The sequence below is a fragment of the Oryzias latipes genome, chromosome 23, assembly GCF_053564925.1.
Source record: "Oryzias latipes strain Hd-rR chromosome 23, Olatipes_Hd-rR_3.1".
Taxonomy (NCBI): domain Eukaryota; kingdom Metazoa; phylum Chordata; class Actinopteri; order Beloniformes; family Adrianichthyidae; genus Oryzias; species Oryzias latipes.
Genome location: NC_136259.1, coordinates 9,462,253 through 9,489,527, shown reverse-complemented (window position 1 = coordinate 9,489,527; position 27,275 = coordinate 9,462,253). Strand labels below are relative to the sequence as shown.

At 38.3% G+C, this 27,275-nt stretch overlaps 1 protein-coding gene across 4 annotated transcripts in view; it reads left to right on the top strand.

The window, feature by feature from the left end:
* tbc1d22a (TBC1 domain family, member 22a) overlaps positions 1 to 27,275 on the top strand; it is a 165,615-nt gene that overhangs the window by 31,024 nt on the left and 107,316 nt on the right. For all 4 annotated transcript variants that reach the window (XM_078942130.1, XM_078942131.1, XM_078942129.1 and 1 more), the window contains exons 6-7: positions 7,381 to 7,451; positions 26,621 to 26,749. In XM_078942130.1, coding sequence (XP_078798256.1) covers positions 7,381 to 7,451; positions 26,621 to 26,749 — 200 coding nt within the window. The remainder of the gene's footprint in view (positions 1 to 7,380; positions 7,452 to 26,620; positions 26,750 to 27,275) is intronic.

Genomic DNA, 27,275 nt, shown 5'->3' with positions numbered 1-27,275 from the left:
TTTGCCTTAGAATTCTAAACACCCACAACACACATCATTCTTTTATCTAAAGTATATATATAAACCAATAATCAGATGCTTTACTGGCCCCTTCTGGGAGATTTAATGTTCCTTTTCCTAGCTTTTCTGTGTGCCTCATAACAATTGCCTGTGGGGTGAATTGACTGTAAGTTGCATCTTCACTTAATGAGTTTGCCAGCTTTTTTTCTGTACAAGAAATGTCTTTGCACCTGCAATTAGGAGGATTTATTTTGCACACATCAGGGTGTATAAATGGGAGTGACACGTTTGTGGGGGAGAGATAGCAGGCTTGTGTCGTTAGCTTCAGATCACGAAAAAACTGACAGCACCAGCTAAGTTCCCGGTCACCTCTGGGATGGCCCCAGAGGCTCCTTTTGCCCTGGATGTGACGAGTGTCCGCCCAGCAAAAGCAACAGATTAATTTTTAAAATGTCACGAAACGCCTTTAATTTATTCCAGCGAACATGGAGCTCAGCTGTCTCATTTACGGACACACCGTGCCTCAACTATGCTCAAGTCACCCTCCGTCTATGCCCCCTTTGGAAAATTTAATATTATTCCTCAAAAAACTCTGGAGGGATTTGGCCATATAATAGGGAAAATGGCAGATTGCATTGTTTCTCTTTAGGTGTTTCCCTAAAAACTAAAACATTTTATTTTGCCAAGAAGATTAAAGTATATACTTATTGATCTACAAGCTGTATATGATGTAAAATGATCAAGCAGCTGAATGGTTCAGTTGGCTGCGCGTAGGACTGGTGCATGGGAAATCAGGGTTTGATTCCCAGAGGGCGTGATGTGCTTCCTCTTGTGTGGGTCCTTAGGCAAGACCCTTCACTACTGCCTACCTATGTATCCACAAGGGGGCCCGAGTCTGGGTCCCCTGTGTCGGTCCCCAGCCTAGACAAAATACAGGGTTGTGTCAGGGAGGGCATCCAGCGTAAAAATCTCTGCAGAACTACCTGTGGGAATCAGTGAAAGCTGATTGTGGCGACCCCTGACGGTATATGCTGACATGTGTACAACAAGGCGTACTTATTGATCTAACTCTTAAACGTCTGGCTACTTAGAAAAATTCACTGTGATGCTGATGGTTGTAGCATTACCTTTGGTAGGGCAGGAGCTAATATGTCTGCCAAATTAATTCGACTTCTCTGTTCGTACTTCATGATAAAGAAACAACTTCCTGGATACGCAATATTACTTATCTCACATCTTCATGAAGTGATTTCTAATTCCTGCGTTTTTGCTTACACATGTGCCAATTTAAAACGAGAGATTATTGAAATAATGTGGAAACAAGCAGGGAAAAGTACATTCGTTCATTCAATATATATCATATGATCATTGGTTTTAGATATAGGAGATGGGATTGGATTATCTGGCCTACATGTCATTTGGAAAAAGTCAAATAACTTAAGAAATAGTTCATGATTGTGGATCATAATAACAAAACATTAGAGCGAACGAAACCCCTCTTGGGTTTTGATAGACTTTGTCATTGGTTACGTTGACAAAAGGATTTTCTTTAAAAACTCAACCTGTTTGATGATGAATTACTTTTCTTTTATGTGCTTTACCACTAATACCTATCTGTACTCAACAGTACAGTGGAGTGTTGACAGATGTTTTTTATAACAATCCTTTCCTACAATTATTGCAGCATCATGTAAAGACTGCCGGTCAACTGATTTTTCATCCCTCCCCCCTTCCTCCTTCTTCTCTTTACCGCTATATATGGTACGATAAATGCCAGGCAGGTGAAATTCAACATGGTTTAATTAAACTCCAACCACCAAGATTCATGGACTAATTTCTATGTCTGACAGTAAAAATAAAGCTTTAACGGGAGCAATCCAAGAAGAGAGACATCCTTGACAAACTATTAGGGGCATAATAAATGTGGGGAACATCACTTCCACCTTTAAAGACCTTTCCAAAGTTTTCCTATATACGGTAAGTTTAAATGTAGACCAAAATTAAATCCAACACCATAAGAAATGGTGACAGAAATTAATTTGCCTCTTTTCGAGTAGGGAGTTATTTCAAAGTCATGCAGAAAAAGAAAATTCCCTTGATACGCAGAGTTGGCAGACGGTGATCGCTTTATTTTTTTTTTCTTGCAAGGCAGAATGTTTCCTAAGCAAAACACATTGAAGTGTCGAGGCAGGGCTGTAAGCCAAATCCATCCTGCCCCTGCTGGTGTAATTATTGTTTTATGTCACTCCAGTAGCATGACATTATTATTAGTTGTTTCCCAAACTGTAAAATGGTTCTAAATCAAGGCTTGTAGAAATGTCTTCCACAAATAAAAAAGCTTCTTGGTGTATTAGATTTTGAGTGAATCTTTGTCAGAAAAATATTTTTGAAACCCAGAGTTGACAGATCAAGAATCTAATTCTAGAGAGTTCCTTTTCTTTTTCCATTTTAAAGAAGAACATATTAATCTACTGGGTGTTGTATCTGGAAAATACTTAATGTATGTCAAAATATTTGACGCATGGGAGAGAAAAAAAAGAATACTGTAAACATTGCGCATAAACTGTCACAGGAAAACATCTAAACCCAATGTTTTGTTTTTTCATTCTTCTCCTGCCCCGATCTCACGATCAGACAATGTACCCCCCCCCCCCCCCCCCCCCCTCCAGAAAACTCTTTTGCACATGACTGATTGATGTTCCATTTGGGGAAAGCTAATTTATGTGTTTTAAAAGATTGTGACGGATGATTTGACTGAAAGAAATGGGATCTGTTACACAGCGATGGTTTTGTACAGACGATGAGAAAATACAGTTTGGTTATCTGCAAAATATGCTGTAAAAATGTTGCACCAAAGGCATCATTACTGCAGATTAACCAGCTGAAGTGTTAAGTCCTACAGCACCACGAAATGCCTAAAAGTCTCTGTGGCCAAATCTCCACAAACACAATAACCCTTAAAATGAGCTGGTCACAAAACAAACATTTCTCACCTTTTCTTTGCTAAGTCAACCCCTAATGAAAAAAAAAACAATCAACAAATGTATAATATTTTACTTTTATTTGCTGTTATCAAGTTCTTCTGGTTTCAAACAAGATCAAGAAAATTGCTCCTTGACTTACATTCTCAGGAATTTGTGGGATTACATTTTTCTTTGATTTCAGTAATTTTTCATTACTTCCTTTGTGATCAAATAATTTATTTTATAGCTTATCATCACCAACATTTATGCACTGAGAATGCAATTTATTTTTCACGAATTTTCTAGCAGACACAGCTAGAAAAACACAGCTAGATTTTCTAGCAGCTTTTTTTTTGTTTCAAATCTTAGAATGCTAGGGTAGATGAAGTTAAGATGCGAGATTGTTCAAAGCATTTTCTCAATATATGGGATTTGATAAAATCAATTTGTCATTTTCTCCAATTAGGCCCTTTTTTTTTCTTTTGGTTATTTTTTATGTTATTTTTTTAGAAATTAACAGGACCAATCAGCAGCTGTTTGATGGCAGCTTCGTCACGTCAAACTGAAACTTAACTCAGCAAAATCAAAGATAAGAAAAAAGTGAGATGACACAGAACGCACGCGAAAACGTTTTTGCCGCTGGCAGTGGCAGTCTTATCACGCTAAGTCGCGCTCAAAGTGGTCAGCAAAATCAAAGATAGGAAAAAAAGCGAGATTTGCCACAACGCATGCAAAAATATGTGTTTTGCAAACCCCCAAAAAGTTTTTGAAAGCAAAAAAAATTGAAAGCAGAAAAAAAAGTTAGAAAGTTTTGTGTGTATATATCGACAAACCTATGTTGTTTTCTTGGACAGAGTTTCTGCAGAGCAGCAGGAGTTCTTCAGAAATTCACCTCTGAGTTTTGGGTGGGATTGTTGTCATGGAGCAAGCCCTGCCTCACTTCCACATGCTCTACTGCTAGCTGACAACCCCTCCCACCCCAACCTAACATTACTGGTGCAAAATAAAATGTCGAGCAATATTGGAGCCATCCAGCCATACAGTTTTAATCCAGATACCAGCTCATGTACGGAAAATGAAGACGTACGTGGATCTATTGGTCTGCGTGGATGCAGCAGAGAGCTTGTGGCCCGAAACAAATATGACTTTTTTCAATCCGCTTTCGATTTGAATAAAGAAATACTTAGAAATGAAATTTAAGTCTAATTTTCTTAATCTGTAGCCTCCATAATTAGAAAAATACCACAAGAACATGTCAAAAAACACTATTAGAATGGGCCTTTAGGCAAGCCAAAAGCCCTACAGATGTGCTGCACATAATAGAACCACATTCTGCTTTAGGAGTTCAAGTCTTTAAACCTTTTTTTCATCTCTCATAAGTTTTTGTATACAGAAGTAAAACTTTTTAATAGTCTCTAACTCTTTAAGAAATGAAAAAAGTAAATTTTCAGTAGTTGTCTTACCCTAATTGGTAGCAGTATATAGTAGTCTTATTTGTTGCTTTGAAGAGTAGGAGGGAGGGCGATGCATCTAGATTTAATGGAGAACTGCTTTTATGGTCCATGTCATGTCTTGGAATTTCTTTATTTTGATTTTTTTGTCTAAATCTGTTTTTAATGTGACTTGTGTAGCAACGCAGCCTTGGGGTGATTGAAACCTTCCCACACCTCGGAGCTCTGACAGTATCATGCTGTTCACTAGATCACCTTATTGAACTCCCGTGTAATTAAAGTCACTAGAGGCAAGGTAAGGGGGAAATTTTAAGTGGAAGATGTGCGGGAACTATAGTAAATAAATAGGTACTCTCATCAGTTGAACAAGGGCTAATGCTTTTCACTAAATTGAGCGCATGGACTTAGCCTATTGTTATTTCCTATTCCTTTATCTTTTACTGGCTCTGCATTGCATTTGCCTTAAAGAACAGACGAGAGTCATTTGGCAGCAGCAATCAATAATGTTCTGTTTGTGTGAAGGGCTTATCAATTTCCAGCTAGTGCCTTCAGTAAGAGTTGAAGAGGAATTTGCTGTATTCATTTGATGCATTTGTTTCTTTCTGTTTTTTTTTCTTACAGCAGAACTATTTCATTTGCAGGAAAAATCTTTTTTTTCTCTCTTTCCGCTCTCTAGCCAAAAAAGTAAAATAAAAGATCACCAGTGCAATTACAAGCGAGGAGATTCACTCGTTTTAATGTTTGTCCCAGTTTGGCTGTGGCGACTTCTCTTGGTGGATGCTAATGGGACTTTGTAGGCTTGGAGGCCGGGGGCAGAGGAAGATTTGTGTGAATAATGGATGAGTCACTGTTGGCAGAACTCATCCAGGAACCTCCTGCTTTTTAAGAAATACAGCTAAAACGCACATAATCATAAGTCTTCAATATCCTAAACTGCCTGATGCTGGTAGAAGAGGTTACTCAGCATTTTTAGTTCCCTCTAGGGCAGAAGTCTTAAACTCAATTTACCTTGGGGCCACAGAAAAGGCAGAGTCTGGCTGAGGCTGGGCCGCAACTTCAGAGCGCATACATGCGCGCATTTCCTGGGTGTCTGGAAGCCAATGCCAATTTGAATCATTAAACAAAAAAAAAAAAAACTATTCAACTTTTATTCTTATTTTATAACACGAAATGAGATGAAAAAAGGAACTTGTTTGTAATGGTATTCAAGGCAGGATTTTGCTCCTTTTCTTTTGATGGTACTGTAGATGGATAGAAAGAAAGCAGCCGGACGTCCTACTGTAAAAATATTTGACAGTATTTCACAGTATTTGACACTCCAGTTATTAAAATCTGATTTGTGACCCTATTTATGCAAAAAAAAAAAAAAAAATCAAATACACTGGAAAGAAAATCAATTTACAAAGTAAAGCCCAATTTTTTTAATAGGACTCATTTGGGGCAGAATAGATCAGTTGCAAATCACAACTATACTCCTGTCAACTTCAAAACTCAGGAAAAAAAGGTGCTGGTTTCTAATCAACTAATACAAAGCACCTTCTCTTCAGTCAATGTTAAGGCCAAACTCCATCACCCGGTACTTTCCATTGAGCCCTACAGAGGACAGAAAGCATATGGCCTAGCTTGCATTAATCCATATTTTCAGGGTCTTCATGAACCCAAAGGGGATTACTCTCCACCAATTTAAAAGTTCAATTTGCACCTCACTGTCAGATTCATTTTACATTATAGACTGCTGGCTCTTCTGGCCAGTCTGGGGAAAATGTAGTTAATAATCCACTTCGAATCTTCATATATTTCCAGTGCAGGAAGGACAGGAGCTGATCTTTGGACAGCGATGATACAATTGATTTGAAATGTGGATGTTGGCTGGCTTCAGCACTCCACCTTACTGGACAAAGATAGTCAAGAACGGAGGAGGATGGTGTTCATTTTAGCCCCAAACCAGATGTTTCCTGATGCTGCTGTTATGCACCACTGAAACTGTGCAAGGACTGCAGTTACGACATAAACAACACAAACAACACAAATTTCTAACATTAACCAGTATCCTGGTCATTGTGTTTAATGATTGTTTTGCCAGGGCATAATGGTTCATATTTGTAGTACTTGGCATTTAAAAACTAGCTATTTTAAAATAACTTTTTCTTGATGGTGTAGAAAAGACACATCTGTGAGGTGGCTACCTCTGTCCATTGGGTCACGGTGTTACCAAAAAAAAGGAAAGCTGTCAGTAGGAAATACAGCTTAATGAACCCCAGCCCATCAATCTGTTGAGAATGTAACTAGTACTACTAACATTGGTTCTGTAAAGGTGCTCTGATGGGTTTTCTTCTCGTTTTGGGTTCTTTACTTTGTCAATGTCTTTTTTTTTTTTTTTTTTTTTTTTTTTTTTTTTTTTGGTAACCGTAGCCAAATTTTACTTTATCCATTGTTTTTCAAGCTTAGTTAATACCTTTTAGGGTCAGGAGGTTGCTGGAGCCTATCCCAGTAGGGGGCAAGCAGGCTCCACGCTGAACTGGTTGCCAGTCTATATAAGGGGTGCCTTCCAGAAGCCATCATTCTGACCAAATTGGATTCATCTTTCATTCATTTTCTGCCATTTTATCCTTTTCGGGGTCACGGGGCTGCTGGAGCCTATCCCAGCCACTTCTGTTCTGTTTCTGGGGGTCCTGAAACAGAACACCAATGGGGGACCTTTCCTGTGTGGAGTTTGCATGTTCTCCCCGTAATCCACGAGTCTCCAGGGACTCCGGCTTCCTCCCACTGTCCAAAAACATGCTTTATAGGTCAATTGGCAACTCTAAATTGTCCATAGGTGTGAGTGTGGATGGGTGTGTGATTGCGGCCCTGTGACAGACTGGCGAACTGACCAAGATGTCCCCTGCCTTCGCCCACAAGTGGCCGGGAAGTGGTGGACCAAATTGGATAGTATTGAAATTTTCCTGCTTTTATATGTCTTACAGATGAACTTCGGAAACTAAGCTGGTCGGGAATTCCACGACAGGTTCGCCCGATAACCTGGAAGCTTCTGTCTGTAAGTTGACTAACCGTACACAAACACTCACACAGGTGTCGAACGTGAACAAAACGCTCACACTAGCTGTGTTTTCATTGATAATGAAATTGGGCTAATTGGATTTTGGATTATAAATTTGCCGTTTGGAAACACAACCATTTCAAAGAAACTTGCATTTGGGGAAAAACGTTTTTGCGCTTGGAGGAGGTGGTTTTCGAAGTTGACATATTTCTCAAAACTGCAGCAATATCACTATTTTTCAAAATGAATGAGTCAGATGGTGATGCGCTGCTTGGTAAGACCTGACTGCCTTGGACAATGCACAGCAGGCGCCACATGACGTCCTACACTATCAAAGAGTTCATCAAAATTTAAGCATGTCATGCGAAATTGTTGGATCCACAGTTCTTGTAGTTATTGTTGGATCCTCTGTAAAATCATTGACCACGATTTCCCAAAATGGCTTCATCCATAGCGCTCTCACGTGTAAGGAGCTTGGCACTCCGTGGCCTGACTAAGACACCAACGTCTCCTTTGATAGATGATGATGAGCGCTAGTGCTGTGGCAGAAGTTTGAAAGTATCTGCTCTAAATTAAAGTATCGTTCACATCCGTCACCATGTTTTTGAATGAATGAGTCGCGTGAGTTGGTTTGTGTTTATTTGCATAGTTATGATTAAATGGAAACAGTGAAATTGCGAATTTTGTTGTTGACATTTCTAGAGGTTATGCGCATATGTGTAATGGAAAAATCAGCTATTGAAACACTTTTGTAACCCTCATAAACAGTCAAGGTTGCACTTCTGCTGTCACAAATGAATACCAGTCTCACTAGTGATAAGCAAATGCTCTCAGGAACTTACAAAGTTGCTGTCATGTACTTTCTTTCCTCTCTTTTTTGATTTATAAAGCCTGATACCCGTCTCTGATTTTTTTGTTTTGTTAAACTTCAATGGGGAAAATTAATTGCAAGGCACAAATAATTTATTCATGAGACGCACCGTGTGTTTACTCATTAAGTCATTGTGGTGGTGTACGGTCCTTAGTCTGCAGAGAGAAGACTAGCTTTTAAACGCCACGACTCTCCCATTCATTACAGCACAATAGCTAATGTGCAGCTGAAAATATGTCATTAGGGGTGGTTGTTTGTGTGTCTGTTTGTGTCTTTTGGTGGTGGGAGGTTACCAACTGGGCGCGTTAGCCATTAACTGCTGCTTTGTTTGGTGCGCAGCTGAAATAGAGCAGCGTGTGGAGTCCAACTGTAACGCTGGCTTTGGTCTGGTCCGTTACTGCAGAAGAGGAGATGCAGTTCTTTAGAGGGTCATGTGCTGCATGTGTGCGCCAGAAAAAAATGCCTCAGTATCCGTATTTCCATTTATGTTTGACTCTACTTATAGATTTAAAGGTCCACTCTGAAGATAATTGTGTTTTGCTGTTTTTGTGGCATGTCCCTGTGGCTTTTTTCTGATGATTGAGGAGATGTGCAAAGAAAATTAAGCTTACAATTGCATTTATGATTATTTATTTATTTACATCATCATGATTTGGAGCAGACAAAAAAATGCAATTAGGTAAAAAAGCTTATTTGTGATGTAGAAATACACTAGGTGTGCCACAAGCTCCCACTTGCGGGCTAAGGCTGGGGACACCCTGGACAGGTTGCCAGTCTGTCCCCCAACCGGGACTTGAACCAGGGGCCTTCTTTCTGTGAGGCAAGAGCGCTTCCCACCGCCCCACAGATGTTGTTTTCTTTTTGAGGGCGAAACGCAGACACGTTGCCGAGGCCGGCTCTAGGTTCATGTCATGAAATGGGCGGCACCCACAAGGAATGAAAGCCGGTGCCTCTGAGATCGTCTTACTTCCGGGTAGCAAAATGAGCTGCGAAAATAACTTGTATCATGAAAAAAAATCATTCATTAGTGTGCCAAAGGTAATATATTATCATATATATGAATTTAGTTTACTCTCAAAGGCTTAAAAAAATGATGATATATGCCATTTTAAAGACCACTTGGAAAACGTTTTAAATACATCAAAAGTTGATCCGAGAGGTTCTTAATTTAATGTGTAGAATCGGAGAAGTGAGAAATATGTAGCATACCATTTGATGGATTGTCACTCTCGTTTCTGACCTGCATGTACATCCAGAACGCCTATATATAAATGTATATGGACATGAAGTGTGTCCTCGTAAAGTACTGCTCTTTGCAAATGATGGCCAAACCGCCTTTGATTCCCTGGGGAGAAGGTAAAGGTATAACGTAATAACAAAAATATGTGTTTATGAAGGAATGAGAAACCAAAAACATTCTGGGGATGAACTTGGGAGGGAAAAGGAACAACACTTTTGGAATTTACAATAATTAGAAACAAACTGTGGAATGATCCCTCCTCTGCAGGTTTCAGCAGCTTAAAACAGCTTACTGCCTTGAGGGAAAATGTCACAGGAGAAAAGTGGAATTACAGGTTGGCTAATTAGTACCACTAGTGTTCAAATGATGTAGTACAGTATGGTCAGTACAGTAACCAATTCCTTTGCTTTAGCTTCATTTTATAGAAACTTAAGGTGTTGAGTTCATTGTTTTGTGTAAATTAAAAGAACTAAATCAAAATGCATAGAGTATAAAAAATAAGAAAGTATGAACTTTATACTATAAAGTTTTGTCACCAAAAAAAAAAATATTATAAAAAAAAAAATATATATATATATATACACAGTCAAGACCAGTGGTCCCCAACCTTTTTGTCACCGCGGACCGGCAAGACACGTTTACCGTGGACCGGTGGGGTGGTGGTGGGGGGGTTTGAGGTGCAACGCAAGGCACGTTTACCATGGACTGGGGGTGGAATTTTCTCTTTAGTAATAATAATAACAATAATAATAATGAACGTAAATCCACTCTGTAATCATGTGCAACTTTATTAGCGGTGTCTTCGTAATGTCACACCGACAACAGAACATCACACGAGCAACATCGTTTCTACCGCGACACACTCTGGTTGCTATGGTAAGTGTGACGGATGTAACAGAGAGAATCCGGTCACTTTTCAAAATAAAACGTTTATATCGGAAAAAACCCCCAATAAAAATCGAAATTATTTTTTCTTTACGTGCGTCCCGGTGCCAAAATTTCCCGCGGCCCGGCACCGGGGACCACTTGTCAAGACCATAAATATTTGGACAGAGACACTTTGTTTCACAGTGAATTTTAAATTTTAAATAAAACAACTCAGATGCCATTGAAGTGCAGACTTTCAGCTTTTATTCCATGGGTTGAACAAAAATATTGCATAAAAATGTGAAAAACTAAAGCATTTTCTAAGCACAATCCCTTCATTTCATGGACTCGTAAGTAACTGGACAAATGACTTCCATGCTATTAGATGGGCAGGTGTGGGCAATTCCCTTGTTATGTCATTATGAGTGAAGCACATAAAGGCCAAGAGTTGATTAGAGGACTTGGGCTTGCATTTTGAAGATTATGCTGTGAACAGACACGCAGTCAAAGGAGCTCTCCATGAAGGTGAAAAGAGCCATCATCAGGCTGAGAAAACAGAAAAAAAACATGCCAGAAATTGCTACAGTATTAGGAGTGGCAAAATCAACAGTGTGGTACATCCTGAGAAAGAAAGAAAGCACTGGTGAACTCAGCAACGCAAAAAGACCTGGCCTTCCACGGAAGACGACAGTGGTGGATGATTGCAGAATCATTTCCATGGTGAAGAGGAACCCGTTCACAACAGCCAACCAAGTGAACAACACTCTCCAGGAGGTAGGCGAATCAATATCCAAGTCTACCATAAAAAGAAGATTCTATAAAAGTGGATACAGATGGTACACTGCAAGATGAAAGCCACTCATAAGCCTCAAGAACAGGAAGGCTAGATTGGACTTTGCTAAAAAAGCATCTAAAAAAGCCAGCACAGTTCTGGAAAAACATTCTTTGGACAGATGAAACCAAAATCAACCTCTACCAGAATGATGGCAAGAGAAAAGTATGGAGAAGCTCTTTCTTTTAAGCTGTACGTTTACAAAGCATTTACCGTATTTATGTTTTTTAGCTCAAAATAGTTCCATCAGCCAACCATAATTGACCTTTTGGCATTATGAGATTTATCCCAGAGTTGGACCCAATCAAAGTAAAATCTAAAACCAGTGTGGAAAGAACATCTATCGTCTCAAGTGCCATAACGCTTTACTGCCTCTTCTGTTGAGCCTGCGATCCTCAGGAGAGACTGGAAGATTGGAGGGATCAGGCAGGATAAAACTTTTGTGTTGGGCGTGCGCGCATACACCCTTATCTTCAGACTTGCAGCCCACACAGGATTTCATAAACATGGCAGAGGCACCTAATAAAACTTCACTCTAGTGGTGTCCCATGTGCCCTTATCCTGCTCACCAGCATGAAACAACTTATTTGAACCAACCCCTGCTCTTTAGCAGGTTCAGTCCTGTCCTTTATTTGAAAATAAGAATAAAGTTTCCTGCTATGAAAAAAAACTTGCTATTTCATCCCCAATATCAGAAAGTGTCTTCCTGTTAGCAGATAGCTTAAAAAGAGGGGAAAAAAGAGAAAATAAGAACTTTAAGTCTCTAAACAACCTTCTCTGTTTGAGTGAGCCCTTGCTTGCGGCCTGAAAAACACACCCGCTTAAACTCCCCATTATTTCAGAAATAATACCGCCTTGTTTCATTTGTTTAAAGAGCACTTGGTGTCCAAGCCTGAAGGAGAAAGGAAGAAATTAAATGGCTTTTCTACTTTGTGAAAGAATGTCAGCCTGTGGCAAATTTTACATTTACTAATGGAGCGTGGCTCTTAAATGTGAAGTGGCGGGAGAGGAGAAAACTAACAGGCTGTGGAAATATTGATTAAGCTGAAAGGCTGTATGAACTACATCAGGGAGCAGCAGTAGAGGAGACAAATATCTAAATAAATATGTTAAGTTGTTACCTTACAACAGTGGATGCAATTACATTATCTGACAGAAGAGGAAAATATATTTTCTCCTTCATTTTGTTCTGTAGAGTTGCCATCTTAAAGCTTTCTCTTGCCCCTTTTACTGTTACTTTTTTCAATTTATCACCTAAACAGGCAGTTTTTTTTTCTAGATAAATTAAAGTTCAGAAAAGGAAAATGTTGCTTTTTGGCTATCCAACCTGTTGGGATTTCATGTACTTTTATTTTTAATCACCGCTGGCCTATACATAGGAAAAGATGCCTCTTAAAGAAGCAAAACAAATTCAGGGGTTGTCTGGACAACCAGAAGAGACAAATTGAAATAGATATATAAGCCATTAAATTATTAAATCAATTTGTCATTAATTATCAAATATTGTCATTAAATAAATACAATAAAATTTTTTAAAATATGTTTGAATATATGCGGCATTAAAATATTAAAATAGCCATTAAAAGCACATTTAAATATTTCATGACATTAAATTATTTAATGGTCCAGTGTGAGCTGGAAGGGACAAATTGAAATTAAAGGTTCAAGAGGCGTTGTATGGCTCGCAAAGTTTTCTTTTTAGCTGAGTCGGCACTTTTTTTTGCAACGTTTTTTTGTTTATTATGCCCACAATTTTATCACTGTCGTATCTTATGTTACATCGTTTTGTTCAGCATGGGCCAGGAAATCACATATTATTTTTTTACGACATTCAAATAAAAAAATGTGTGAGCTAGCTAAGATCCCAACAGTTGCAAATTCGCCACTCGCACACATTCCGTTAAAAATCTACAACTTCTAATTCCAACATTTTTTCCACAGTAGCGTGCCATTGATGCCTAGAAGTTAAGAGATGATCGATTAGAAATCTCTAGGACGAGTTTTCGTTTGCATCTTGAAGTAAAGTGTATTTTTTTAAATTATTAAAATTAATTTTAAAAATATTTAATTAATATTTAAATGATTTAAGAAACATTTGCCTATATTTATTCATCCATTTTATGTTTTACCTAATAATTTGATGATTTCATGAATAATTTCATTATATAGTTTGTAGCATTTCTGTCAAACTGTTCCATCAAACCCAATGGTCGGGCCTTACTTGGATCATTTCTACTCCATTGATCTGGCCAGGTCTAAACCTCATCACTGCGGCTTTATTGACCGGGATCTTTATGATCTTCTTTGTGGACATAAACAGCATGTGAGAGCACGAAACAGAAAGGAATTTATTAAAGTTTTGAAGGTTTTTTCTGGCACCTCACACACATATATGCTGTAAACATTGTTTTGGTGAAATGTGGAACTTTTGTGTGGGTCACTTAGTCAAAGCTCCTTCTCCGTCCACATCTGTGGGAACTTTGCTGGTGAGCGAAAAGATTCACAAATCTGAAAAATATATTGTTGTGTAAATCTGACAAAGTTGACTGTTCCCTTTTAGGAAATATTTGTTCTTTGTGATCATTAAATAAAATCACTTTTACAATTTTGCTATAATGAAATGCGTATTGATATTCAGGTAGAGCTTTTTTCCAAGTCATACTCTTTATTGCTCTAAAGCAGGGTTCGGGAACCTTTTTGGCCGAGAGTGCCATGAACACCACATTTTTAAATGTAAATTCGTGAGAGCCATACAATATTAAAACACAGGTGCAGGTGTGCATTTTATGTAATTTCAACGCTTTTAAAGTACAATAAGTGGATTCTTTTTAGAAACATTGTTATTGTAGCGGTCTGAGTTGGATTGAGTGGCTGTTGGTCGCGTTCCAAGTTGCGGAGTTCATTGAACGCATCAAGCAGAGATGCTGGTTGGCCTTCAGTTCTGTCGCTCAGTCGTTGGGTAGTTTGGACCAATGGGGTTCAGCTATGGGCCGAATAAGGAAAATAGAAGGGCTGGACTCGGCAGTAAGGGAATAAAAAGTTGGGAGAAGCGCTCTCGGTGGGAGAGATTGAGGAGTTGCTGAATAAGTTGTTACGGTCTACAGTAACCAGAATAAAGAACCTTAAAAGAGGTTAAGTCTCCGTGCGTCAGTGTGGGAAAGGGAGGCTACATTGTGCTGTTCCTAATAGATGATGAGTATTTCTTACCATTAATGCGACTTCTGGTGCTGCAAGGCTTTCCAGACTTGTCTGATTACGTGGGGCCAAACATCGTCAGTACAGCAATATTCACACGCTGCAGTGTGTGGTATGTGACGGGCAGCGTGTTCTGAGTTTTGACAATCAGTGCACCGTTTTCACCTCGCTGCCTACGCCCACTACCCCTCCCCTTTTCCTTCTTACACATTTGATGCTCCTTCTCAGAGACGGGAGCGTGCATCTGCAGGGACGGCAATTCGCAGGGTTCAGGCTGTTACAAACTCTTGGAAATAACAGATAATAGTAAACTGATAGTGGCGCAGCTTTTTTTTCTCCAAGCACCGCTACTACTGCACCCCCCCCCCCCCCCCTGGCATCGCATCACACCCGAGAAGGACTGGTCTAGTTAAACTTTTTTTAATAATATATATATATATATATATATATATATATATATATATATATATATATATATATATATAATATAATATGATATAAAGATTTTGGAATCTTTAATAACCTTTTTTAGTTGAAAATATCTCATCAAATAACTTGGGCATGCAGAACTACAACTTTTAGAAGTGGCTGCTTTAATTTTTAAATGTTTCCCTTGAAGGGCTGTGCAACACTTCCACCAACACTACCTACTCTCATGTTGTGATGCCCCTACCAAACCAAAATATGACAAGGGATAACGACTGAAATTAACAGTAATTCTTGTGTCCGACAGGAAATTTGTTCTTTAAAAATGAAAAAATTGAAGTTTTTTTTAATTTCCTTTTTGGTTAAACTTCTGTTGTGGTCATAGTGGGATGGTCGTAACGCTGCCTTCATGATAATGCGTTTTTGCTAAGTAAAAACCAATTTAGTATCATGAATTGCAGGAAAACAATTTCATGTGAATTCCCAAAATTAATTCCCAGAGCACATTTTCTAGGTTTTTGTCGAGTTAACTGGATTGGAGCCTTCTTAAAAGTGAGGGATAATTGATGCATGAAAGATTGAAGAGATGAAGTGTATGCAGACTGATTAACAGAGCTAGAAGAAAGTACTACGCAGCCACAATTTTCACGACCGGCAGGCGCTGTTAGGCTCTTAGGCACTTAAAGAAGACAAGACTCAAGCATATGCACATAGACAGCGATTTTAGTAATTGATGAATAAAAGGAAAAATGAATAATTAACAGAACTTATCTTAACTTAAAACTTAAAAAAATAACAATAATCAAACATTTGCTTAAAATTATCCAATAAAAATCAAACATTGCTTTTGAATCATACCGCAGCATCATTTTAAAGTTTTACTCTGATCATCTATTGATTTATTGTAAGAACGTTCCCAGTGGTCTTTTAATAATTATTAAGTATGTGCTTTTTTTTTTAAGCTAAAATCAAAAATTCAGTTGTTTTCTAGGACATATTTTCTGCAGAGCGGCGGGGCTTCATTCAAAATTTGGCTCTGAGTGGTTGGCACTGAATAAGCCCATCACCGTTCTCAGTATTCCTTCGATAACACTATCTCCTGCTTGCTTACAGCTTCTTACAACCCCAACACAACATTACCAGTGAAGCAAAAAATGTGAGCATTATTGGGACTATCCAGATATATAGTTTTGAGCCAGATGCCAGTTCGGACGAGAAAAACAAAGATGTAGATGGATTTAGTCATTTACATTACAAGTGGATGCATCAGAATGGAGTGTAGCAGGGAGCTTGTGACCTGCCGATTGTAGCTTCTCCATCACCGCTGCAACCTCTTTCAATTGCATTTTTCCTTTGTTACTGATGCACAATCTTTTGAATAAAGAAGTACTCTGAAATACATTTAAACATAATTTTCTTAATATGTGTCATCTATCATTAGAAAAATGCCACAATAACTTGTTAAAGGCAGTTAACACATTTAACAGCAAAAGCACTTTTTTTTAAAGGTATACTTCAATGAGTATTGTCAGAGAAAGTAAGAGCAGCTTGTTCTGAGCAAGAAAACAGTAGAAAATTGACCTGGATCCGAGGTGGAATAGAGAAGGAACTAAATGTTAATGTTGTTTTAAGCATCACAGCGGGGCCAAATTACAGAATGGAGGGTCTGCATGGCTTAAGGCAGTGTTTTTCAACCAGTGTTGGAGATTGTCAGATGTGCCGTGGGAAATTGCCCTCATTAACTGATCTAAAAACATTTCCCATCTCCAGGACATCAGCTCTGTGTTCATCCAAACAGGTCCTGATAAAACACTGAGTAGTTAGGAACATGAAAGGTCGTAAAGTACTTTTTTCTTTGTGTTTATTTGATTCTATTTAAGACATTTTGATAAGAATGACGGTACCACGATTTAGCCGTAGCGTCAGCCATTTTTGGAAAAGTCCTGCCCCTTTAACTGTCTCCACCAATCATTCTTGGAGGCTTAATCATACGTCATCAGTCTAACCAATCAGAAGTGGTTAAAGTCTTCACTTCCTTGTTCCGATTTAGCTCGTAAAGTCACTCAGTTTTAACAAAAATACCAGCTAAAGCTCGTCTTTAGCGGTATAGCTTTCCGCGGGATCCGGTGTCAGACCGTGGAAAAAGTGAACAAAACAATGAAGCTCAGAGACGCGAGTCTGTCGGGCGTTCGGCGGGTGTTTGCACTACATCTCCCATGAGGCATTGGGTTAAAGTTACAGCGTCTCAGCGCACAATGAGTCTTCCTTTGACGTCTTGAAACCACAACGAACACACATCAGACAGTTTTTAAGTCTTCTAACTTAAGTTTTATTACATCTTTTAGAAAAAACAGCTGCAACTTCCAGCTTTTTCTGCCACAATTATCACAAAAATGCATGTGAGATTGTGGGGGGGCTGTAGATCAATAAGATCAATAAGTTTCTCTGTACCCTCAAATTGGTTTGTCAGTTTTGGGGGTGATGTAGTTTATACTGCACTGAACGTGGACCACAGAAAATGAAAGAGAGAATTGTTAGGAAATTAAAAAGATAGAGACCACCATGTCAGTCCTTAATGAACGGGGTCTCTACAGATTTTTTAAGAGTAAGAGGTAAAATATATATTATTATATTACATTAAATTAGTAAAGTTATAATTATGGTATTTTTCAAGATGTATTTAATTATCTATTTATCTAATTTTGTAATGATTTTTACAGGTATATTTTGATGTGATTCTGCCTTAGACAGATCGATCTTGTTAGACCGTCGGAATAAAAATCAATTAATCGTTCCACCTCTAGCTTTCACTGATTCGCATAGGTGGTTTGGCAGAGATTCTTATCTAAATGTCCTTCCTGACACAACCCTGTGTTTAAATTGTTTTTTTATGGGGCAGCAGCCAGATGTAATTCAAATGTTTAAGGTCCCCTGGACTGGAGTTAACTAACCCAGACATGGATGCAGGAAAACCGAAAACAACCTTTAATGAAAATAAAAGTGAACTAAAAGTTCAAAGTACGTCAGTTCCAGATTTCACCATCTATGGTTGTTTGAACCACAAGGAGTTAATCTCACAGAAGTTACAAAATAGCTGAAATTTTTAATTAATATTGACTTAACACAAAGCCTCTTTGATGATCTCCTTTGGATTGGTGAAATTTGGGGGTGTCAACCCTTTGGAACTGACACAGATATAGTTAAAGACCAAAAAAGCTAATCCAAAAATCAAACTTACTCATTCAAGACCAAATGCGCTCGTTCAAGATCAAATACATGGGTCCAAGACCAAATAAACTTGTCAGGTACAAAGCAAGCTGAAATTTTTCACAATGAACATTGACAAACCACAAAGCCTCTTAGACGATCTCCTTTGGATTGGTGACATTTGGACAGGGGTGTCAACCCTTTGGAACTGACACAGATATAGTTTGTGTTCAGACCTAAAGACCTGGGGCCTCATTTATAAACGTAGCTCGCACAAAAGAAGGCGTACGCCACTCTCTACGCAATAGTTGAGATTTATAAAAAGCAAACTTGACGGGAAAATGTGCGGTCCTTCACGCAAGCTCTGACCCAGGCGTACGCACAAAAACGGATGAAATGAGAAACGGCGACACCGTCGGCAGATGGAAGAAACACGTGAAAGTGAAAATGACAATACTGCCTCTCAGAAATAACATGAAGACTTCACAAAGCAAGTCTTACAATTAACAGCCTACACGAACACCCGTTTGCTCGATCAGCAGTGAAACAAATAAAAAAAAATCAAACGAAAATTACAACAGAAATTCAAATGAACACTTATTTGCAAAAAGAAAAGTGAAATATGTTCTGCAATATTGGCATGTTGTGCAATTCATCCTCATAAATAATATAGTTAACAGAACGAAATAATGTACAAAACTGATATTCTCGTCAGTGTGTCCGTCTGGCGGAGCAGATATAGGTGCAATTAGACAGATAGATAGATAGAGAGAGATGCATTAATTGTCCACTGGGGAAAGTTGTTTCATAGTAAAACATTTCTTCATAAACTATGGAATTATGGTATTCATGCATATGCCTTTAGTTTGTTTTATTTTTGATAAAACAATGTATGGCGTATGTCTCAACCATTCAGAAAGCAACAAGAAATTACATTTGCGCTGAACACTTTCCCATTTCCACGTCGATTATTACCGACATCTGTAGCTTGTCAGATGTAATTAAATAGATGGAAATAAAATGCCCCATCACAATGCGTAATGACGCACAATGGCTGATCTTGCGCTCTTAAAAGATGTGGCAAATGGAAGAATTCGGAGTGAATGCATCTTTAGACAAGAAGACTTGCTGGCAAACGAGGACGAGTGGCTTATGAGCCGGTTCCGACTTCCTCTGCGGGCTTTTGGGGGTGTGTCACCCGGTGCATCTGGCGGGTCGGCGTCCCCCTGCGCCTCAGTCACCACTCCACTAAGGGATTCCCCAATTCTTGCCGCTTGTCTCTCATCAAGAGGGGTCAGCTCCGGTGCCCCCCCCCCCCCACCCCCCGTGGCAGGCACACTCTGGCGATGCAGCGCCAGACGTGTTTTTGCCTCGACTTTGATGTCCGACCATTTCTTTTTTATTTAACCACGGTCCGAGGTTGTGAGGCTACAGCATTAACGGCGTCTGCCACTCACGTGCCTTTTTGGCATTAGTAATGCCCACACTGTGCCCTCCAAACAACACTTTTCTCCTCTTTTCCACCTCGCCAACGATAAATTCTACTTCACATTGAGTGAAGTTACGTTTTTTTCATTTCCTCTCGGTGTGTGCCATGGTTTCGCAATCAATGAATATTCATTTGTGGGCGTTTCACTGACTATTTTAGGGCTACTATGAGCGTGTCATAAAGCCGCAAAAGCTGCGCTGCATTTAGAATTGGTTGTGATTTATTAAGGGAAAGATGCGTAGGATGTGCGTGCGCACGGTTTTATAAATCCGAATATTTCTGTGCGTACGCACGTCCTATGTTTCATCCGTAGCGCACTTCTGACGCAGATCCTACGCAAAATTTTATAAATGAGGCCCCTGGTGTCTACATACGAGAACATCACCTTGTGGCTTTTATTTCCACTGTTGTTAACTTTGATTACCTGGGGCCCTGTGACTACGAAAGAGAAAAAGGAATATCAAACAAGACCTCGAGTCTGAAGAGGTTAAATATACTATAAAATATGTTCAGGCCTGTCTAATTGATTTGTTTTTCAATACAATCTGTTCACTATCAACAGAAAGTGTTGCTTGATTGACATTAGTTTGTATAATTAATACTTTAGCCAGTATCAGGTCATTTCAATGACGATTAGGGTTTTAGTTCACAACAATGAAACCGTTTGTGTGTGATCAACTTTTATTTTCGGTTTCCCTCCATAAGCTAACTCTGTTTTCTGCTGTACTGTTAAGCAGTAGAAAAGTGGACGGTGGAAATGACCTCTGCTAAGCTGTCTATTAATCTTCAGCACACATACACCATCTTCTTTCCCTCATTTGGCAGTGCTTGCCTCTCACTGAAGCCTGCTGCTTTGTAGCCGGACTGCAGTGTTTTGTCTTCATGTGCTCGCTGGCATATGGAGCTATTTGAACATGTGACACTGAAATTTTTGGCAGAGGGTGAAACATCATCAGCGTTTGGTCTAATTTTTGCAGACACAAATGCAGTCGTCTGGCTTCATTGTAGCTAAAGGCTTGAATGTGTACAAATGGTAAGAGAGCTGTGGACTGGTTAGAAACTTGCCGTCCTTGTGTAATATTTTATGTTGTTAAACTGAATTTGGATGTGTTTTTTATTGATATATGTGGAAACAATCATTAACATGGCAAAAGGGCTGGCATAAAACAATCATAGAAAAAAACTGTTTCTTTTTCCTTAATGAATGTGTCCAATAAATTGTTACATAATCGACTATGATCTATCTTAACCACAGTGTATACTCTTAGATCTGTTAAAACAAATGGGGCAGGAAGTGACAAATTTTTTGGACATCTTCTCAACTCGCTTCTAGGGCTTAAGTTATACTTCTGCCCCCACACACAAATATTATGGTTTTATTTGTTTGTTTTGAAATGCTTCTTTGCATATTTCCATTGTTTACCTGCTGTGCAAAGCCACTATAACAAAATATTTTTGCAGTTCAATCTTTTTCAAAATTTGAACTTCTGAATTCCATTTATCTTCTAAACCCGCTCAATTTTTGTGACAATTCTTTCAAATTAGAGCAAATATGCTAATTTAAAAGATGCTCCAAGACCAGTACCTGAGTCACAGACTAGATTTACTGGTCCAACACCAGTCAAAAGCACTGCTCCAAGACCACATAAAACAGTCCAAGACCAAATGCGCTGGTTCAAAACCAAATATATAATTCCAAGACTAAATATATTAGTGAAAGACCAAACAAAAGCTAGTCCAAAATCAAATGCACTGATTCAAGACCAGATGCGCTGATTCAGGATCAAATATATGGGTCCAAGACTAAATTAACTAGTTAAAGACCAAGAAACTAGTCCAAAATCGGATGCACTGATTCAAGACCAAATGCGCACTGGTTCAAGATCACATACACTGGTCCGTGGCCAAACAAACTAATCCAGGACCAAATAAGATAGTCAAAGACCCAACACACTGATCCAAGACCAAATCTGCTGGTTCAAGATCAAATATGTTAGTTGAAAAATGCTGGTCCTAGACCAAATATACCATTCCATGAATAAAAATTCAATCCAAGTATGAACTGACTGAACAAAGACCAATCACATTTTTGCATTGTGTCTTCAATATAAAAGCTTGCTTCTTTTGACCTGACTTAAAATCCTTTACAAGTAACAGGCTATGAAATTGTTGACTTCCTCCAGTAGAAATTTGTACAAACACGTTCTCCAAATAATCATTTCATTAACCATGTGAATATGTATTTGTTTTCCCCCTTCAGCTGAACCAGGGTGTTATTGAGAGGCTGATTGTTGAGTGGTGATTCGGTGTTAATGTTGATCTTTGTTTTGCTAGGGATCAGTCTCTGTCTTCAAGTTACGGGTAGAAAATGAATAACAATAACAATGAAAGAGCAACTTTCTGTTTTTGCTGACTGTCCTCCAGACTTTTACGTAATTGATAGTGTATCTGTGGTAGTTGTTGGCTAAAATGGAAAAAAGAAATAAATGCTTCCCCAAACAAAAGCAAAAGACAAAAATGCAGCATAGTTCACTCAGTGAAAATCATCCCTTTGAGGTCCCTGTAGATCAGTTTAGTGTGTTGGTGATTCCACAAAAGCCATTCCAAGTCACAGTTGCCAGGATGTGTCTGAACAGCAGCCAAATGTCTTTTGAAAAATCCTCAATTTGAGTTAGAAGTCATGATAATTGCATTTAAGAGACAGACTGAGGGACGAGGAGAGCATCTGCTTGCTACATTTTTTACAATGAATATTTTATGTCATTAAATCAAATTGAGATTTCTTTGTCTTAAACTATGCAAGAAGAAGGGAAATAAAATCCAGTCTGCACGACAAAAGGAAACCACAAATTGACTGAGTTGCTTTCAGAAGCATGACATCTTGGAGTTTTTGTCTTTCTGATGAAAGAAATAGAAGTGCTGAATAAACACTGAATTAACGTGATGTAGCCTTTTTTTTATTTCAGTAGCAGACATTCATTAGAAATTCTTTTTTTTTTTCTTGGCTTAGAAACACTTTGTTGTATATGGACTGAAATATTAGAGAGCCACACCATTTTTCTTATTATTAGTATATTATTTGGTCTTAGAAGCCTTTAAAAACAGATGTCAAAAATATTTTCAATCTTTGATTTAAAAATATTCTCTAATTTCCTGATTAAATATTTTTGTATGTGTTTTTTTATGATGTGATGTATGGCTTTGACTTCTCAAGACCAAATAGTCTTTAAAAAAAGAGGCCTGTTGCTTTTCTTCTTGCAGTATTTTTTGGAATTGTAGTGGTGTTTCTTTTGCATAGCATGTCCGGGTTTGCGACTTTTACTCAGGGGCGAAAAAAAAAAAGGCTCATGTGTTATTTTTACCACTAACAACCACTAGAGGCCACTGTAGGCGTTTGTATCAGTATTTGCCACTGACAGCAATGCAGCGGAAGAAGCGCCGGCTTTTGCAGAGTAGTTCAAAAGTGACACAGATGATGAAGAATTCAACAGATTTAAAGATTTGAAGTTATATAAAGAGTTTGGTCAACTTGTTAATGGAATGATTATCTTAATTAGTGGTAATTTAGTAGATTTCTCCTATGTTTTGTGAAGCTAAATATGGTTCCCGTAGTGACACGTTCATATTTTCAGGCTATTGTTGTTATATATCCTGTTATTATGATTTGCCTTTCATAAAAAAGATCCGTTCTTGTTCTCATATTTTGTTCCATTTCTTGTTCTCATATTTTGTTCCCAGAAGTGTGACTGAAGTCACATTAAAATGTGACTTCAGTGAGACTTCTATTCTTTATGATTTTTCTTTTTCTTTATTATGCATTTTGTTGCATCTGCGACGTATGCTACGGAGCAACTTTTTTCTAAGCATCAGCATTAGATTTTTGGGTCAAGCCACCCAATGGTTCCCATACTTTGGGGGATGGGTAAATATGGAGAACACATTTTTCACACTCAGTTATGTGACAACTAGTATCACTTGAGGTGGCGCACATTATTTCTTCTCATTTCTTTGGCTCTGCGATTGATGACCACCATCTCTTCTCATTTTTTTTTTTTTTTTTTTTGGCTTTCGGCTCTCTTTCTTCCATTTTCTTTAATTTTATGACACCAAATTGACAACATTATAGTCACATGTAGCTTTGGAGGTTTTTCTCCTTTCTTAAACTCCGGGAATGTGTTATAATATTGATCAAAGTAGATTAAATGAGGCTTTAAATAAAAAACAAATTAAGTTTCTTGATATCCTCAAATAATTTCAGCTGCAGCCCTTGGTAGCTGACAGTGTGGTGTGCAATCTGAAAATGGTAACAGCAAATGCAACAATCCTCTGCAAAATTCACTGTACTCTTCTTTTAAAGGAAAGATTTTACATCACTTTGGTATCCTTTGAATAACTGTCCCTATCCCCTTTTGTTTTATTTCTAGTAGCAGTTTGCAATTAAATTCCTTTTTACGTTTTAGCTCAGTATTTATGGAAGCGATTCTGTAGCATAATTAAAAACAAAAGTCAAAACCAGAAATGCTTTTTTCATTTTCAAAATGAAAAAGCAATCTGTCTAAATGCGTTTTCATTTTCTTCTTCAACACCGCTTATTCTGTCACTGAATTAAAATTATAATGAAAATGGTATTTGACATTTCATTTTCAAAACTTTCTCTTGTAAATGTGTAGCAAAATTCATTTAGAAATGTCTAATTTGAACATTAAACTGGATTAACAGAAATGCTTTTTAATTTTCTAAATGAAGCTGCATCAAATGACTCAAAATCAAAATGAAAATTCAATACTTCAAAATGCTTTTTCATTTTCTACCTTACTGCAATTACTGCAATTTTTCCTCCATCCAGTCATCTTCAGAACCCACTGAACTCATTTTGGGGAAATAGGTTGGTTCCACCCAGTGAACTACACCCTAATCCGGTTGCCAGTTTGTCACAGGGCCACACAGGAGCAATGTGCAGACAGCTGTTAACCTGTTAGTGAAAATTCACACCTGTAGAGAACATGCAAACTTTACACAGAAAGGTCCCAGACGGGATTTGTACGAGGTTCTTCATGCTGGAAGGTGAAATAAATAACCACTGTGTAGCCTTTTTGGTGACAACTTGTAATCACAAATTTTTCAGAACACTATTGGTAGACCTCTGATAGAGTAACAAAACACATTTGTGTTAGATGTCCTGTAGAAATCTAAAACAGATGTCTCTTAGTTGTCTAATAGACGTCTCAGCGTATCCAAAGGTTAGATCTCTACAGGTAGATGTGTAGGAGACTTCTATATGCAGAACATTATTAATAGACATCTAGTAGAGTAACAAAATAGTTGTCTGAGAAGTCCAGTATAATTTTCTTATTTTATATAATTTTTTTCTTGTTTTTGTTTTATTTCGTTATTTTAAACTTGTTTTCACTCGTCCAAAATTAAAAGGTTACTTACTTACTTAAAGTCCTAGATGTGTTTTGAGTCACACTTTGTAGTCTAGACTAAAAGGAGACAAACACTCACCTTGAGAGTAGCACCATTTTTTTAAAGGATTAACAATACAGCTCATATCTGGGTTCTAAGGTTTTAATTAAATCAAGACACCCAGTCTTCTACACGGAGAAGAGGATGAAGCAGCAGAAGTGCGGTCACCCCCCCCCCCCCCCCCCGCCTCTGAACAAAAAAATCCTCCGCCGGACAAGTAATAATTACAACGCAGTATTCTTTATTGACAAAAAACAGTAAAAACTAATGAACTAACTATATAGGCGTAATGAGTATGTGTGTCAGGGCGCTGCGTGTGTCAGAGGACTGAGCGCGTTCCACGTGAGAATGAGTGAGAGCCCTTGACTGCGGTGGGCTTTAGGCAAATGTTGCAGCGTGGGGTCTCTTCCTCCACGTCTGTGGCAGTAAACCCATAAACCAGTTCCAAACAACAGATGATTTTATTCCTTTCCTGGGAACAAACTTTCCACTCTCACCGGTAGCCATGTTGTCGCTTGGTGTTTCGTGTGTGCTATGATGTTGTTGTTTGTCGCTTGCCATACCGCCGTATGAAACTAGCGCTACGGAAGCTCTGGGGAGACAAAAATGCGCCATTACACAAAAACTCGATTTAGTTATTTTTGAAATCGCCCGTAACAAAAAATTTGAATTAATTCATTCAATCGATTTTTCGTCCAGGCCTACTTGCCGTATGCCCGTATAATGTACACGAGCATATTTGTTCTATGGATCCACAGAATGGTCTATGACCTTGGTATATCGTACCTGTGTGCCATGTACTTTTTGCCCATTTTATGCCTGCAGAAGACCCATATTCTCCAATAAGGGAAGTTGTGACCAAGGCTTTAGTTATTTAGTAGAGCACTGTTAGAAATTGTTCATTCTGAAATCAACAGAAGCTTTTTAAAATTATCAGAGGACTATGCCTCCATTGCCTGCAGTCATCTGTGCAGTTCAGCTTTAAAAATTTTAGGTCTGTAAATATTTGAGGACGTCTGGTCTGAGACTTTGCTTTTAAGAAAATCATGTTTGTTTTTTACTTGGATTTGGCTTTCTTCTTATTGCATACGCCTGACTGCACGTTCACTTTAAATGAAGCTTATTCACAGACTTTTAGATAGTCATTGGTCAAGAATAGATGGGCTACTGGAGGAGGCAAACAAAACTGGCAAGACACACAAAGTTGACTTCCACAAAACATCAGCTTGTGAAAAAAAATTGTGAAAGGTCAAAAGTATTGACTCACATTCACATTTTATTTTTATTTCTATTCAGAGTTGGAGAACATTGATAATTTGTCTTTTACATTTTAATTAGTTAATTAAAAAAATGGATCATAGTTGATTGGCTCAGCACAAAAACTTGGAAATTGCTACATAATCAAACCTTCAAATGAACTCCCACATCTTCAAATCTGACCCAAAATATTGTTGTGGTATGATGCTATGCATATCAAACGGATCCTATGTGATATTAACATAAAAGTTGTCTTTTTGTCTACTTGGTTTGTATTTTCTATAGTTTATGCTCTGTTTTTGGTTCTCCTCTTCAGGGTTACCTGCCAGCCAATGCAGAGAGGCGGGAAAGTGTTCTACAGAGGAAAAGACAGGAGTACTTTGGCTTCATTGAACAGTACTATGACTCCCGTAACGACGAACACCATCAGGACACATACAGACAGGTCTGTACTTGACGACACACATTAACACGACAGCTCGGTTGTACTTTTTATGAAATTTTGTGCGTGTACCTTTCTTAACTTCTGTTTAAACCCCGGAACTGGAAAGACAGAATAAGAGATGGACTAGACGAGCCCATGTTCAATTATAGGAACAACCTCCATGCGGCAGATACAGTGTATATGACCTGTGAAGTTTGTGTGGGAAAAGATTGTTTTTTTGACCAGAATGGATTGGCAATCAGGATTGACTAACCCACTCATTTGGCAAAGAAGTGTCCTCTTTTTTTCAATTTATCTTTGCCTTTTTTCTTTTCTTATATTGTCTGTTCATGTGTTTGTCCAGCTGGCAAGACTGGATGAGCTGTACTTGGAGTAGAATAAACCAGTTCGAAAGAGCTGCTTTGGGCTTTACAAACATGTCCTCTCCAACCATCTCTCCTTTTTTTCCAGCTTCTCTAACTTGTAACTCTCCTTTTTTAACCCCTGACAATTCTTCATTCATTTTCCATTTGGTACCAGACATCAA